The sequence below is a fragment of the Chenopodium album genome, chromosome 19, assembly GCF_948465745.1.
Source record: "Chenopodium album chromosome 19, dcCheAlbu1.1, whole genome shotgun sequence".
In the NCBI taxonomy this organism is placed as follows: Eukaryota; Viridiplantae; Streptophyta; class Magnoliopsida; order Caryophyllales; family Amaranthaceae; genus Chenopodium; species Chenopodium album.
In genome coordinates this window covers 35,641,565-35,658,011 of record NC_137852.1, presented here as the reverse complement: position 1 = coordinate 35,658,011, position 16,447 = coordinate 35,641,565, and the positions used below count along the sequence as shown (strand labels likewise).

General features: G+C 31.4%; 1 protein-coding gene across 1 annotated transcript; it reads right to left on the bottom strand.

Moving 5' to 3' along the window:
* Positions 1–5,807: 5,807 nt before the first annotated feature.
* Positions 5,808–14,852, bottom strand: LOC145595287 (serine carboxypeptidase-like 25). Its single transcript, XM_081651671.1, has 8 exons — positions 14,474–14,852; positions 10,122–10,325; positions 7,365–7,540; positions 6,976–7,263; positions 6,755–6,885; positions 6,567–6,662; positions 6,340–6,445; positions 5,808–6,223 (listed from the first exon to the last, which is right to left on the bottom strand). Exons 1-8 carry the CDS (start codon positions 14,745–14,747, stop codon positions 6,080–6,082), a joined length of 1,419 nt encoding a protein of 472 aa, XP_081507797.1. The 5' UTR covers positions 14,748–14,852; the 3' UTR covers positions 5,808–6,079.
* Between the last annotated feature and the right edge of the window lie 1,595 nt (positions 14,853–16,447).

Genomic DNA, 16,447 nt, shown 5'->3' with positions numbered 1-16,447 from the left:
ATGCTTTAAAATGCAGATTTCTTCATCAATGGTGAATAATTTGGGTTTTGTTGGAGAAGAAGGGAGGAGAGAGAAAGTTAAATTGGAGAAATGGAGGGTAAATTGGGAAAAAAAGAAAAGAAAAGGGGGAACTCACCGGAACACGTGCAAGTCAATACCTGAAAACCAAGTCAAATTTAAAGGACGGAAACCGGACTAAGGTTTGATGTTGCAAAAAAAAAGCGGTTTTAGGTGTAATTTTACAAAAAAAAATTTATAGGGTGTTTTTTTTTTACAAAAAAGTTGTTATAAAAGGTGGTTTTTTGCAATTTTTCCTATATTTTACTACATGCTCCACTTTCCCTTTGCGGCCGCATTTTATAATTTCCTCCATTTTCTTTTTTAAAATTTTTTAATAATATTTTAATATTTTCTTCCCCACTATTGGTCCCCTCATATCATTTCTATATCCTCCTTATACTCACTTTTGCTTTTTCAAAATATTCTATTCTTCAACCAATCCACTTCCATCATATATAATTCTTTAATGGGGTTTGTAGAAGAAAGAAATACATAGTAATAAAATTATTATTCAAGTGGGGTTAATGAGAAAGAAATATAATAAAATAGTTCACCTTACAAAAATAATAAAAACCTAACTACGGGCATGTTCTCTTACGTTGGAACTCAGTTCAGTTCAGTTCAGTTCAGCTCCTAATTTCTTTCTCTTATAAAATATTCATTTCAGTTCAGTCGATCAGTTCAGTTCAATTCAGTTCAGCTCAGCTCAGTTTAATTCAGTTCAGTTCAGTTCAGTTAGTCAATGAGAATAGGCCGTAATCCTCCTAACATGTGGTAGGGTAAGTCAAGGTCAATCCAGAGAAGGTAGTATCAATATTGGGTTGCTATGAATTATAACAAGTCGAGTCAATCAGGTTGAAGTTATTGTACTACTAGCGAAAGAATTAAAAATAATAAAAATATCTAGAATTAAGTATCACCATTAGTGTAATGAATACAAGACAAGTTCCTACCCTAATCAATCAATTATATGTTCAAAGGGAAAAGTAATCCCTAGATAGTACCAAAGGTCTCTCTCGAGTTATCAATAACTTCCCTAATCACAATCAAGCCTATTTTGTGGAATCATGCAAAGTAGAGACATTAAGCACATTACTCTAGCTCCCTAATCATCCATTCAACAACTACTCTCGTGATGAACTTTAAACCCTTAATTGATCTATCCAAATCCGTTAAAACACAACTCTCGTTACAATTAAAACAAATAATAATAACATTACTAATTATCTCTAATTTGGCATAAGAGCACAATTAATTAAGCATGAACAAAATAAATAATTAATTGAGTTTTTTTTTTTTGAAAGATTTTAATTTAGAATTTACAAGAATAAGTCAAGCATCAATCATGGCTAGGGTTCAACCTAACCATAAAACAACAATCTACTCTAACATAATAAAAGAAAATAACATTGTAGGGAATATTTCAAGCATCCCAAACTTGAACCCTAATGTAATCATGCACTTAAGCATGGTAGCGTCCAAAGGGAAGGAAGCAAGAGGAAAAGAGTTGCCAACAAGTTTAGGAACTTGTAAATCGTTCATAGGGTGAAGGTTACACCCCATCACGATCCTAGAGATCGCTAACTCCATAATAGTCTGGAACCATGATTGGATATTTGGGGATGAAGGTACAAATCCAACCTAAAAGAGATTGAATCCATCCTAAAATAGGCCTCTACTTTATTCTTCTCATATTCATGTGCGCTTTCTGACTAACATACAATCAATAGGTTAGCCCTAAACCTGTTTAATCTATGTTGGTTAATTATTAATGCATAAATAAATCTATTATTGGCGATCAATTAATTAAATTTATATTAGCCTAAAGCAAACTATTAATTATGTTATTTAGGTGTAACTTCAAGTACAAATTCCCTTTAAACTTGCAGAATAGGCGTGATCAAGCAACAATAATAATATATATCAAACAACAATAATAATATATATCAAACAACAATAATAATGACACAACAAATCATCATCATAAAAATAATATCATCGTCAAAGTATAATAATAAGATCCAAGGCATGATACTAACAAGATTAATGAAAAAAATCCTAGCATGTTACTAAACATTAAAAGATCAAATTAAAGCTTTATCCCTAACATGATAGAAGCACCATAAACATGATACTAGAAAGCAATAAAAATATCCTAACATGATACTAGGAATTAATACAAGCTCAGCATGCTCTCCACAAGAAGGAAGTAAGCTAATAACTTACTTTGATGTCTCGTATCTCTTTCTATTAAAAGAATACACACGTTAGTAAACTTCAATTAAAATATTAAATTATACAATTAATTTAAATAATAATGGAAATAGAGAATTGGTACCAAACCCTCAGAAATTAGCAACCTTTCACGTCGAGGGCGAAGGCAACTTCGAGTTTGGCTAGCAGGTGTGTCTAAGACTCGTGAATGCGGTATGGTGTTTAGAAAAAGGTTAGGCTAGAAAGCATGAGAGAGAAAGAATAAGCTTCTCTTAAGAGAGAGAAGAGAGATGAGAGTTGTTGATGATTGTTGGTGATTGAAAAATCGGGAATAACGCCCCTATTATAGAGAAAACTGTCCAGAAATGATAATAAAGAGTTTGAAATCTTCTCAAAGTAAAACTGCTCCCATCGCGATGCGATAGATCTATCACGACGCGATAGTGATGCGATAGACTCCTCGCAGCGCGATGGCGCGGATATGATAAAAATGTTGTATGGAGTCCTTTTCCCAATATAATTAGGTAATTAGATTCCGTAATTATCACAATTAAAGTCAGTTTTATCATTAAAACACTTGTTTTATTCCAAATTAAATTCATTATCTTTTCTAAATAAAAGTATAATTATTACTCCTAATTCCACTAGAATTTAAAAGAACCTTCTAGATTATTCTAGAAGATTAAAGTCAATTTTAATGACTTTAGGAATAATAATTACTGGGTCCTCTACTTGATCATTGGTCTATATATAAAATTCATTTTGGGTCCAATTTAGTATTTTGGCCATAACTTCCTCACTGTTTATCGGAATTGGGCTTATAATATATCGTTGGAAAGCACTTTTCGAGCTCCATCTAACTACACCATTATTGGTCCCTTATCATGGACCAAAATAAACTGGACTAGAAATTTTTCATAAATAGGGTACAAAAAGAATTATTTTCGAAAACAGAAAGAAATATTATATTTATTAAAAACAGGTGCATCATGAGACCCTTCCACATTTTTTCTCGTTCGATAATCAATAACGTGAAAGATATTCATCACTAGGTTTGGATTTTGTGGAGACATAATCAGGTGTCTACAAAAACAAACATAAAATAAAGGAAAGAAGAAAATATATTGCTTGAACTGAATAAAATAAGACTGGAGAGAAAAATAGGGTTCTAAACTAATGGCTAATGAAATAATAAAACCAAGAGGTATTTATAATAAAGCTAGGAGTTTAGGATAATTAAGGAAATAAAAACGAAATAAATCGTCCAAAAATTGCCCACACACGCACATGCCACTAAAAGGCACGGAAGTGCCTTAGTTCACTCGTCAGGGCATGGATGTATTTGCGTGCGTAGCTCATCTTTAAACGGTCCTAACTTAAGATATGAAGCTTTGTTAGAAGTGTGTAATATATCGTTGGAAATATCTTGAAGTTTATTTTCCAATGCAATTAGATTAATTCCATTATCATTTGTACATCAAAACTTATGATGAAAATAGTGTAGGGGACACATATTTGTCAAGTCTTTCATCAACATTTTGCTTCATTCTATCCCAACTTTGCCTCGAAGACATGAGTTGATGAGATCCTTGAGCAATATTTCTTCATACTCCATGATTATTATACTCAAGATTAGACAACCATAATCCATTTGTATGTAAATCATCTGAAATTCATCAAAACACAGAAACGAAAAAGTGGTAGAGCACAACCTAAGCAAATAATGTAAATATGCACATAAGACCTCTAAATCTATAAGCAATTAAGAGTAGATATGCACCTAAAATGTATTTAAATTAGGAATTTTTAAAAATAAAATGGTTTTATTACAAGAAGAATATACGCCTTCTAACTATCATTAAATAGTCTAAAAAGACAATTTTTGCAAGTTTGAAGGAGAGGATATGGAAGAAGCTTAATGGATGGAAAGAAAAATTGCTCTCAATTCCTATAAAAGGAGTACTCATTAAGACGGTGGCACAAATTAATCCTAAATATGTGATGAGTGATTTTTAAATTTCGGAAGTTTCATGAAACTGATCATACTCTATTGGGTTGGTTTTGGTGGGATTCAATGCTTTAATTTAACCAAGCATTGCTCACAAAATAGGTGTCGCAACTTACAATGTAGGTGACTTTTTGTATCGATTTTTGGGATTTAGTGGCGATTGTAAATGATACGATTTCTCAAAATTATATAAATGTGTAAAAATAGTGTGGATATGTATTGTTATGTTTTCCATATCGATTTTATATGTGAAAACCATGGTGATTGTAAAATGATACGACTTCCTTAATTATTTCACAAACATACTTGCATTGTAGCAAATGTACAATCGCTACAAAAAGACATTTTTCTTGTAGTGTTAGTTTACACACTTTATCTTCCATTCCTAGTTGAACAAAACTATCATGTTGTTTCATATAAATTTCTTCATCAAAGTCTCTATATAAATAATTAACTAGTTTTTTGGCCCGGGCGATGCCCCGGGTTATTACATGAAACTAGCTAATCATTAATATGCATTGTAATTTATGATTTAATTTTCTAGTAATTAAGTTTGTTATTCATATTGTCATTTTTTACATATTAATATTTTGTATCCAAAAGATTACATAAATAATCACATAGCTTGGTAGTAAGATATTTAGTTTTAGAATTAGAAGTTGTAAGTTTAAATCTTAATGACTTGCAATGAAATTCAATGGAAAGGAGAGCCACGTAGCGTAATGAGTACTTGAATGGATATCGTGGCGTAGTGAAAGGAGCTTACGTAACACGTAGACGTTGTTAGAAACGCCTTTTAATATATTAGTATAGATTACTTATAAAAGGCTTATCAAATCCCAATGATTAAAATAATGTAATAGTTATAATTTAGAAAAATTACCCTTTTTTATTATTAATTTTTCATTTAGAAAATTACTTGAAAAACTCTTTTCTTCAATAATCATTAGTATACATTTTTCGTTAAAAATAGTAAAGGGGACTTAGCTTGAAGTTTTACAATAAAGTTGACCTTTGAATATATTGGGTGTATTTAAGTGTAATGTCAGTCTAATATACAACCAAGAGTCAAGCAAAAATTGGAGTATTCATACAGTATTCAAATTAAAGTTCGCTAGGTGCAGTATTTGAATCATCTTCCAATTTCTTTGAAGACTGAATTTAAAATATAAACAAAGTATGTTTGAGTCTTTTTACTAGACTAGAACAACAGTTGATTGTTCGAGTCTTTTGACTGGAAAAACAATTGTACAAGACTTGAATTTGTAGTGTCAAAACTAGGTAATGCCTGGTCAATATAATGCACACTTCTTTTTTCCTTTTCATAAAACGAAATTCTATGACCAATTGATAACAAATGCATCGTACAGTATTTATCACCCCGTTAATATAGGAAGAAACTTTAGGACAAAAACTATCTCGAGACTTCGTTATAGAGCACTTCATATAAATTACTTCGTGTTAAGCTGCAAGGGCTATAATTTGGAATAAATGTTATTTCTTAGCTTCTAATTCTCAAGCCAAATATTTCATACATCATTCACCTATCACTATCACAAGAACAAAGAAAAAATCCCCAATTTTAATGATACACTTACTTAACCAATACAAATTTTGAAGTCTTTAAAAGAGCTAAAAACTTTTCTAATTGCACCCTATTTAATTCTTTTAAATCAACATGTTATTTTCCAAACAATTTTTTTCTTGTTTGTTACAAAGGATTGTGTCACGAAATCATACCACCACTTTTGGTGACAATGAATTTCTAATATATTGCTGATGCTAAACCATGTTAGATCAAGACTTACTGAGAGGCTTGTCTCTCAAAAATGCTCTAAATAGCTCAAGGGCCACTCTTGGCTTGAACAACGGCACTTCGTGCCCTGCTCCTCTTACAGTCGCAAATGTCAGCCCCTCGTATACCTCTGTCCATCCTCCAACCTTGGGAAAAAAAAATACATGACAGAACAATTAGGCATATCATATGATAATTTTTTACTTGGAGTTCTGTTATACACGGATTATGCAATAAGTTGGAGCGCGTTTTATTTACTAACCTGTTTCTTAACATACCAAGGATACCATGGAATTTTAACTTTCATCTTCAATTGTGCAAGAGAATACCTAGTAGCTGTTACTGGCACCACTGAATCAACATCTCCACTGCAATGCATTAAGAGTTGAATAAATGACAGTATATAAATCGCGCATTCTCCTGTAATAATGTATTTAAATGCACAACTCTGAAGCAATGCATTACTTATTTCTAAACAAATTTGCATACCTGAAAACCCAGATTCGTATACCAGCTGCCATCAGCTGGCGATAAACAGGAAGAATCGAGGCCTCACTGTCATTCCAGTTCCTATTCAAAGTTTCGCTATATAGAAAGAAATTCAAAATTCACAACTCTGCTTGATATATTACAGATTAATGTATGTATTTACAGCTAAACAATTGAATTAACCTCACCTGCAGGCAGTCCACTTATACGGAATTTTAGTGGTATTAGCATGCAGAGCCTTCTGCACATCTGGCCTGTTGTAGTATGTTTCAGCATACTTTTCGGTACATGGATCATACCCAGATAACTTTCTCAAAATCTGACAGGAATCAAAGAAAGAACTCACTTATGTAACACAACTTTCAGACTTATACTGGTGTAAGCATAACAGTCTAAGACTTGAACTTACATGATGAGGACGGTGAGGCAACTTCATGCTCCTGTGGGTTGAAACAGCAGCAGAGCCATCAGAGTTATTGCAGGGTGGTGCATAAATGTTGTATTGATCGATATTGCCAAATTCTTTATCCATGGCATAAGAATACAGTGTTTCACATTCGTCAGAGTTCTTTGCCCGGTGAAAATCACAAGTGTTTACCAGTTGATGAAACGTTTTATCAGAGATCATAGCGTGACTCCACCAATATGTCACGGTCCCTAAGTTGTCGTAGTAGTTGTCTGTAACAGCATTTCCTACCTGAAAAAACAATGCAGTTCAAGAATGTACATGTAAAAAAAATTTAAACTCGTAACTGAAATAAATTTTCAAGGAGCAAAAATAGGTGCAAGAATATTTACCATTATTCCTTTGAGATTTAGGGGATGCTTGGAGTTTGCATTGTAGCTTAGAATTTCTCTGGCCAACTGAGGGACGTAATGTCCTGCATAGCTCTCACCGGTTATGTATATTTCTCGATGCTTGTAGCGTGGGAACCGGTTCATCCAATGTACCAAGAATGCCAAGGAGTCCCTGGCTGAATAGCATGAGACCAATTTGTTAGATTCCATAATGAAGTGCAAGTTTAGGACCATAAGAATTGTGCATTTCAAATTTTACATTGTATAATATCTAAAACTAGTCTATTAGAAGTTCCATATTCATACTTTATTTATTCATATAATTCTAATGCAATAATAGAGCCCAATTTATTATGAAGCACTTGTGAAGTTGTACATTTTTAGTTTGGAACTGAAGATTTAAAGTCAAGTAACATCATTGAATTGGTAACTAAACAAAATGTGTTTCAAAATTTTAATCACATTCACATCAAATTAAAATTGGAAAAAAAAAAATGACAAAATCAATCAAGCATTCACACGTATTTGTGATTAGGAATATATATAATTTTTCCCCCCACAACTTCGATACAAATTAAACCAACAAACGTATATGAACAAGTTAAATTTAAAATTTTGAGAAACTATGTCTAGGATATTAACAAGTTATATTTAAAATTTTGAGAAACAATGTCTAGGAAGAAATAGAGACAACGATACTAAATAAGTACTCCTTCCACACAATTTTACTTTCCTCATTTGACATAAAATGCTCTTACAAAAAGGGTCAATTAAGACGAATTGATTTTTTTTTTTTTTTTTTTTTGGTGCACACGAGGGACAAGCCCCTAATTAAGACGAATTGATTAGTAAACAAGAAAAAAAATATCTTAATATAATTATTATGTGGGATACATGCGTTATACTTCTTTTGTTAAATTTTAGTTACACCGTACCACACAAACCCAGAAACTCTCACAAAATGAGACAAATAAAAATATAAAATACAATATTGAGAATATGACTTTTCAAAAGGACAAAATTAATCATTTTTCTACATGTTTGAACAATAAATTAGGTAGTTGGCCGTATAAGCTATTCATGTGTCATCTTTGATTCTAGATCATGAGATGTGATTACATGAGCCCACTATTGAAAATTTCGTAGGACCCATATTCAAGCCCAATCTTAATCTCGTCATTACTAAAAATCACAAATAGCACTCATTTCTGTAAGTCACGTGGGAAAATGTATGGTGATTTCTTATGATTGATAATTTTCATTAGTGGAAAACTAAAATCTAACATTATACAACCTCCGTTAGATATTTTCCCTCTCTGCTTTATGTGCAACGATTAGATATTTTCTCTCTCTGCTTTATATCAAATTGTTACACATAATCTGTGACGGAAGTAGTAGATGCAAATATGGTGAAGTTTATTCAAGCCAACATCTTTATATTATTTGTAACAATCTCTTAATTTGAACATTAAGTGCATTTACACTCACAGATGCTTATACAATGTTGTGTTGCTTCCCTCGTTAAGAAATTCGTGAGGCTTTGTTATACTCTACAATCTACCCATAATAAGAAAATAAACTAGGAGGGAGATTCATTTCCCGTCCTTTCATTGTACTATCAGACATTCATAACTAACAGTTATCTTACATTCCTATCACTTTTTAGTAGTTAGCACTTAGCAGTCACATTACGATTTCAAATTATTATTCAATGATTAATTCAAAATTAGTGGAGTGTGTTGGATATATAGGATTACAAGGTAAATCAAGAGGTGTCAATTCAAATGTTCGGATCGAGTTCAGTGAGCCGGGTCCGATTGTATCAAAATTTAAAATTGTATTTTACTCCCTCTGTTTTTTTTATATGCATCAGTTTGACCATCACATTTGCCGAAACGCTACTTTGACCATTAATATCTTTAATTGTGCATTAGTAAAAATTATAACTAAATTATATTATGAAACTAGACATTATGACAAATCTAATGATATATTATATAATAACATTTATTTATTTTTTAGAGGTGAAAAAGTTAAGTCAACCATGGTATGTGAATAGTGCAATTATCAAAGTGATGCATATAAAAATAAAAACGGAAAGAGTACTAAACTATTGTGTCCACATGAGTCGAAATAATTCAGATATTTTTTTAGGTTGGTTTCGAATTAGATCGGGTTGAGTGTATTTAAACACCTCTAGATATATGCTCAGTATATGCCAAGAGGGCGTGTTACATCAATATAAGTGGAGCAACTTAAACGTGATAATGGTATGGGCATTTTTGGCTTGGTGGGGGGTGGGGCAAATCCACGCTCAGCAAATGCGTCGTCCTTGAATCCTTGGCTGCATGCGTAGAATTTGCTACTCTATCGTTTAAAAATATCTTTCAAAAGGTGGTTTTTTTTTTGTTTAAATTATTATTATTATAAAATATATTTGGTTGCTAGCGTACGCTTATTTTACCATTTTCTAGACCTTGTAACATGTTATCAACATACCCATCAAAAAAACATGTTATCAACATAACATAAACTTGTAACATATTATCAAAATCAACATAACATAAACTTGTAACAACTTGTAACATATTATCAAAATACCCGTAAAAAAAAACATGTTATCAACATAACATATACGAAGTATATGATAGTAATATAAGATTAAAAAGCGGTTCAAATTCATTTATATTGTTTTTGTGACTCATAAATCGTAATTATAATTGAAAGAATATGATAGCTAGGGATACGATGTCTTACCAGTGCGGCGGTCACCAGTATCATAGAGATCGGACGACGTATTGGAGTAAGAGAAGCCAACACCAGCAGGAGTTTCCAGGAATAGAAGGTTTGCATCCAAATTCCAAGAGAATTTGTTCATGTACAATCCGGATGATGTCTTATTTATCTTAAATGGCCCTATCTCTTCCGATGCACCGTACGCCACTGACGAACATCCTGGCCCTATTGCAACCAATATTAATTTAACTTTCATACATCTGCATTACCTACCGTTGGATACTACGTAGTAGTTACGTACCTACGTACAATGCACTTTTAATTATATCATGGAATAACTAAATATACAAATTAAACATCAATTACAGGGTTTAACCATTGGTTAAGTTGGTCTTTGGACATAGTATAAAGTAGAGTCATCTTTTTTTTTTTTTTTTTTTTGACAATAGAGTCAGATGACATATACGGATTATGTCAAAAGTTTAAATCTCATTTATGCACTTTTGTAGAATATCTAGTGATGAGTATAATGGGAGGCCTAAAGGCCCTAAACTGCATCAACACTTCAAGTGCAAAGGTTTTTGGGCTACACTATGAAAGTACATGATAGGATATAAAACCAATAATGAGTTTCGACCATTAGTTTTAAGTTTGTGGATGAGTTATTACTCCATATTTTATGAACATCTTTTGATCAAAAAATTAGAGAAGCAAGACTTTCATTACATACGTGTCGAATTTAAAGCTAAATACATATTTATATTAATGGGAAAAGATAAGCACGCTTAGATGGACAAAAACAGTACGAGTTTAAGAAAAAAAATTGACATTTAAGAGGCACATTTATATCTTTATAACTAGATGTGGAATTGTGGACGCAATTTTACTGTTGCATTCATGATTGCACTTTGTTTGCTAGATTTTGTAGATATCCTTAAAGAGAGAATATACCTTGTTGCAATATTCATTTTTTCCAAACTACGGTCTAAAGAATAGTTTACAACTTACACAAGAATATTAGATTGACGTTTGTAACAAAATTTTACTATCAGTATTTTCCTAAAATTATGTGCATACAAAAGCGAGAAGTATTCTCTACAAGAAATAAAACGTGTTTTGGTGATAACGTATTATGCATACAAAAGAAGTAAAATGAATAAGAAAAACCTTTGTCTAAGGTTACCAAATTAAAAAGTTTCTGTATTCTAGTTCTAGAGACAGACCGTATAGTAAATGTTATACACATGTTTTGGTCAATTAACCGAAGACATGTTTAACGAGTAGATAAAGAACAATTATGATTCTTCAGTCTTCACAACCAACATTTTGATTGGTCCAAGACACCAACTATTCCTTTTTGCCAGAGAATTAATACTATGAATAATTGAATATAGTGAAACTGTGACACACATGATATGCAAGTTTCCACCTTAAATTTTTATCAATTTGATTAATATTATACTCGTATCAAAAAAACTGATTTAGATAGCTCACATATATATTATAGTATTATACTTAAGTTTTAACAATTTCTTTATAGAGGAGGAAAAGGTGTTACATCTTACATCATAATTTATATCATGCAAGAGCATGATAGTAGAATATATTTGAAAATTATTAATTTAAACTAATTAATTTTTTTTTTTTTTTTTTGAAACAAATTAAAACTAATTAAATTAAAACTAGGGATCACACTAATTTTCACATACTATTATTCTAGTCTTCAACTGTACATGGACTGCATGATTTCTTATTTCATGAAATATATCACTACTTCATAGTCATAGTACTCCATATAATTTTAAACCCTTATGATCAACTATAAGGGCCTAATAACTCTATAGGTCAACCAAACATCTAAAAGTAAACCACCTTACAAGCGAGTACATATATGATGTAATCTAGTCTAATACGACGATGAGTTTTGAAATACTAAAGATAAGATTGGGTAATAAATAGAGGTAGTTACTAATAGCTTGCACCAGCTAAAGTAACGTTATATCAATGTAATAGTTAGCTAAAAGCAAAAGCGTTGATCATATGGACCTAAAAGGGTGCACCTCTCAATCTCATCAGCTAGCTAGTCAGATTATGAACATTATAATAAATGAGATCGTGATTTATATTTGGTTGCTCAGCAAGCATTGATTTTGTCTGATTATAACAACATGCATCATGTTTAATGCATTATATTCAGTCATTGTTTTCTGGACACACCCATTTCTCTCATCAAGTGGTTAGGTCATAAGTTATGATACAATTTGCGGTGATGTGGGAATTGGAATTAATGTTAACAACAATTATCGGCCAATTACTATACTGCCATATATAATTGCCAGATACTCCATTCAAGTACAATCTTGTCTACCTCATAACTAATCACTACGTATACGCCGCAATATTTTATAAGTAAAATAAGATTATTTAAGTTGAATAAATAATTAATCAATACGGAGTACAATTTACAGGAGTCAGGTCTCAATTGACCCAGTAAAAGATCTTCTTTACCTACAACAATCTTAAAGGAGTGGAAGAAGTACTATAGATTTAACTCTATCGTACTATTGAAATACTCGTAATTACGCATGGCAAGGCTGCATAGGGTAATATATAATGACATGATAATAATTATAGAGGGTCGTAAGATAAAAAAACGTTGTATGACATCTATGTGAAAAGTGAGCAAACTATGCTTTGAAATATAAGACAATAGTCATTTTTTCACCATTTTACCTAGATATATAGGAAAGATGCTTCCCACAATCCCACGGTTCATGTGGTCAGGGAATTGGAATTTTACCCATTAAAAATAACATAAATGAACAAATAAATCAGGAATTAGTAGCCTTTGCCACACTTTTTAATTAATTTATTTTTTCTTCTAAGCAATAAATAAGTTACATATAAATTCGTATTAAATGAGTATACTCCGATCTCGTCAAAAAAAAAAAAATGAGTATACTCCTATAAAACACATTTGATTTTCTTTAGTTTGACTATCATCAAAAAAAAAAAAAAAAAAAAAAAAAGTTTGACCATCATCAAAACCTTGAAGATCCCATCAATCAATATAATTAATTAAAGAGAAACATTTTTGAAAATATAGTTTTGACCCTATATTTTAAGGCTTTTTCAAACAGTGATTTTTTTTTAAAAAACAAAAATTTCAAGAGCACAAGTTTTCCTTCATATAATAGAATATTTTAAGTGACATAAATCATTTTGACTAACTACCAAAATACGAAGTGATTGATAATTATACGTTAAATAGAAAATAAAAAATAAAAAAATCTAGTGTACCAAAAAAAGATTTAACTAATGCAGAAATTCAAAATGTAAAATAAAAAAATCAGCATTTATAACTTAAGCCGTTAGGCGGGCTGTGATTTCAAACTTTGTTGTGTACTTCGTATTTTTCAAGTGGTAGATGTGTAGTGAGGAGGTACGTGGGGACAATTTTGCATTATTTCCCCTTTCATTTTCACTAAATAGTTGATACCACTATACTGTACTACAGTGCAAAACTGCAGAGGAGTTATACCAAGGGTAAAAATGGAGGTGTTTAGATTCAGGTTGGGTCGGGTTAGTTTTAGTTCGGATTTGAATTATGTTAAATAATTGTGTTCATACAGGTCTAAATATGTGACAATTCTAATTGGATTAATTAAGTAGTGTATTCAATTCGAGTTAGTTCTTGACACTTTTAAGTGGAAATGTATTCTTTTTATTTTGTGTTTTACAATTCAAGTAAATAAACACTGAAGGTACACCTAGAAGCAAAAAAATGTCTTCCATGCTAATTGTAAAAGGCTTAATGTTTTAGACCGTTTTATTTGTTGCTACATGTATATAGTTTAGGTTTTGACATGAGTGAAAAAGAATGTAGGAATATAGGTAAAATGTTAATTTTACTCTGTATTAAACAAAACTTAAGCTACTTCTAATCTAATATATAAGTATGAGATTAATTAGCATGCAGAAATTCAAGTAAACGAAATAAAAAAAATCCCTAATTAATGACTTTATGCCCTTAACATCCAATTTTTTTTTTTTTTTACAAGTTTACACTAACAATAACCACTCAACACTAAATGAAAGGAGAAATTATGTTTCCCTTTCCTCAGAAATTAACAAAACGGCTTTATTTTCCACTTAACCAACACCAATTTACTCTAACAAAAAAGATAAAAAATAACAAATTATCATGACTTTAGGTGCATTTATATATTCATACATACTCCCTAGTCCCTCCTCCAAGTACAATTTACAAACTCGTGGACATAATACAAACTAGTAATGTGACAACTAAATCTAAACGGAGGTACAGTAATAGAAATATACGAGTAGAGATATAGATTGATCGAGAAACTTACCTCCGTTGAGCCAGATGACCAAGGGCTTAGAAAGAGGGTTGGAAACAGCTTCAGTGAGCCAATAAAAGAGGGATCTTCCAGCAACATGATTAACCGTTACATACCCTGAAAATTGCTGAAATGTTACTTTAGGTTGACCAGGAAGTGATACTATACGATCTGCTTCTTCTTCTTCTCTTAGTTTATGGCTAATTCCTATACCAAAATATAGTATGAATAATACTAACATTACTTGTCTTTTTTTCTCCATTATTATCAAGGTTTTTTTCTTCATAATTATGAAATTACTTTAGTGGAATATTTATAGGGGAAATTGAAGAAGAAAGAAGGAAGTTGGTCAGTTTTATTTTTCCTTGTTTTTTGTAATTTAGGAGGGGAAATGAAGCGTGTGCCAATAAATAGGGGCATAAAAGGGGTCTATCATTTATTTGGTTCCGAAACAATATCTTGTTTTATTTTATATTGTAGTGAAAAGTTTAACAGCTTTTACTCAAATTTAGATTTGACCTTTCGAATTCTCAACTTGTTGTACGTCAAAGTTATTATTCATCTTTTAGCTTTAGAAAATTATAGTCCATCAATTCACAAGTATTCCAGTTTGATTGGTATATTAGCGTATTACTCCCTCCGTGTTTTTTTTAAGTGACACACTTTTCATTTCCGGCCGTATTTTTTTTAAGTAAAACACTTTTTCTTTTAGAAATTCCTTATATTTTTATAATATATGTTCACCCCACTATCTCTTAATTTATCATTTCTCACTCTTTTTATGGTCTCCACTTCCTCCCATATTCTTTTACTTTATCATTTCTCACTCCTCCAACCTACCCTACTAACATCTTATTTTATTAAAGTCAATAAAATCTTCTAAAACTCTGTGTCGGTCAAACTGTGTCACTTAAAAAAAACACGGAGGGAGTAATATTTACCAACTCGTAATTTTGAAATGACTCTAACAAGTACTCCCTCCGTTTTTAAATACTTGCTCCACTTTTTTTCCAGCCGTTTTTAAATACTTGCTTCATTTCCTTATTTGGAAAGCTTTTACAATATTTAATTAATTTCTCTCACCAAGTGGACCTAACAATATTAATTCTATATTCTCTCTCCTCCAATTCTCTCCACTACTTTTGGTTTATTACAATTTTTCCCACTACCTCCATATTTTATTACTTTATCCAATTTCTCCTTAAACTCCGCGCATGGAGAAATGGAGCCAGTATTTAAAAACGGAGGGAGTATACATATAATTAAATCCGTCAAAAACTAACCCGAACTGGTGAACCCGAACTGTTTTGAAAAGAAACTGAACCGCTAACAACTCGTTATTTTAAAACCGTAAACTGACCTGATTTGACCCGATTTTTTAAAACCTGAAACTGAATCGATCCAAATATTAGTTTTCAAATTGTTAATGAAACGTATCCGTTATCAAGTCAAACTGATACAACTCGAAACTGAGAAACAACCCAAACCGAGTACTTTCAAACCCGATAAAAACCTGATACCCCGAATTGTTTACAACCCATAACCGGTTATGATCGAACCGTTTACAACCCATGAATGTTATGACTGAACCGTTTACAACCCGTAACCGTTTATGATTGAACTGTTTATAACTCATAATTAGTTATGACCAAAGCATTAACCTCTTAACTTGTTATGCCTTAAACATCTTCATATCTGTAGAATTTATTTTTTATTTTATTTTTGGTTTGTTTTCTCAATAGTACAACATAAAGGTTTGAATTATATATATTAAAGAGCTTTGGAATTTTGATGTCACTGAAAATCTGAAATTCATGTGCCAAAATATTACTTCCTCCGATCCGTTCCTTAGGGCCTATTCTGTTTAGCTTAATTTCAATTATGTTCAGCTCCAATAAATTTAGTTCAGTTCAGTTAAACTCCTAATTTTCTTCTCTCATAAAAAATTCATTTCAGCTTTATTTAATTCAGTTCAGTTTAGCTCTA

Coding starts and splice junctions, on each gene's coding strand:
- LOC145595287 (XM_081651671.1), bottom strand. CDS start 14,747: ATGAAGAAAAAAACCTTGATAATAATGGAGAAAAAAAGACAAGTAATG. Junction 10,326..14,473: donor GGTCATCTGGCTCAACGGAG/GTAAGTTTCTCG, acceptor TGGTTGCAATAG/GGCCAGGATGTTCGTCAGTG. Junction 7,541..10,121: donor TACTGGTGACCGCCGCACTG/GTAAGACATCGT, acceptor CATGCTATTCAG/CCAGGGACTCCTTGGCATTC.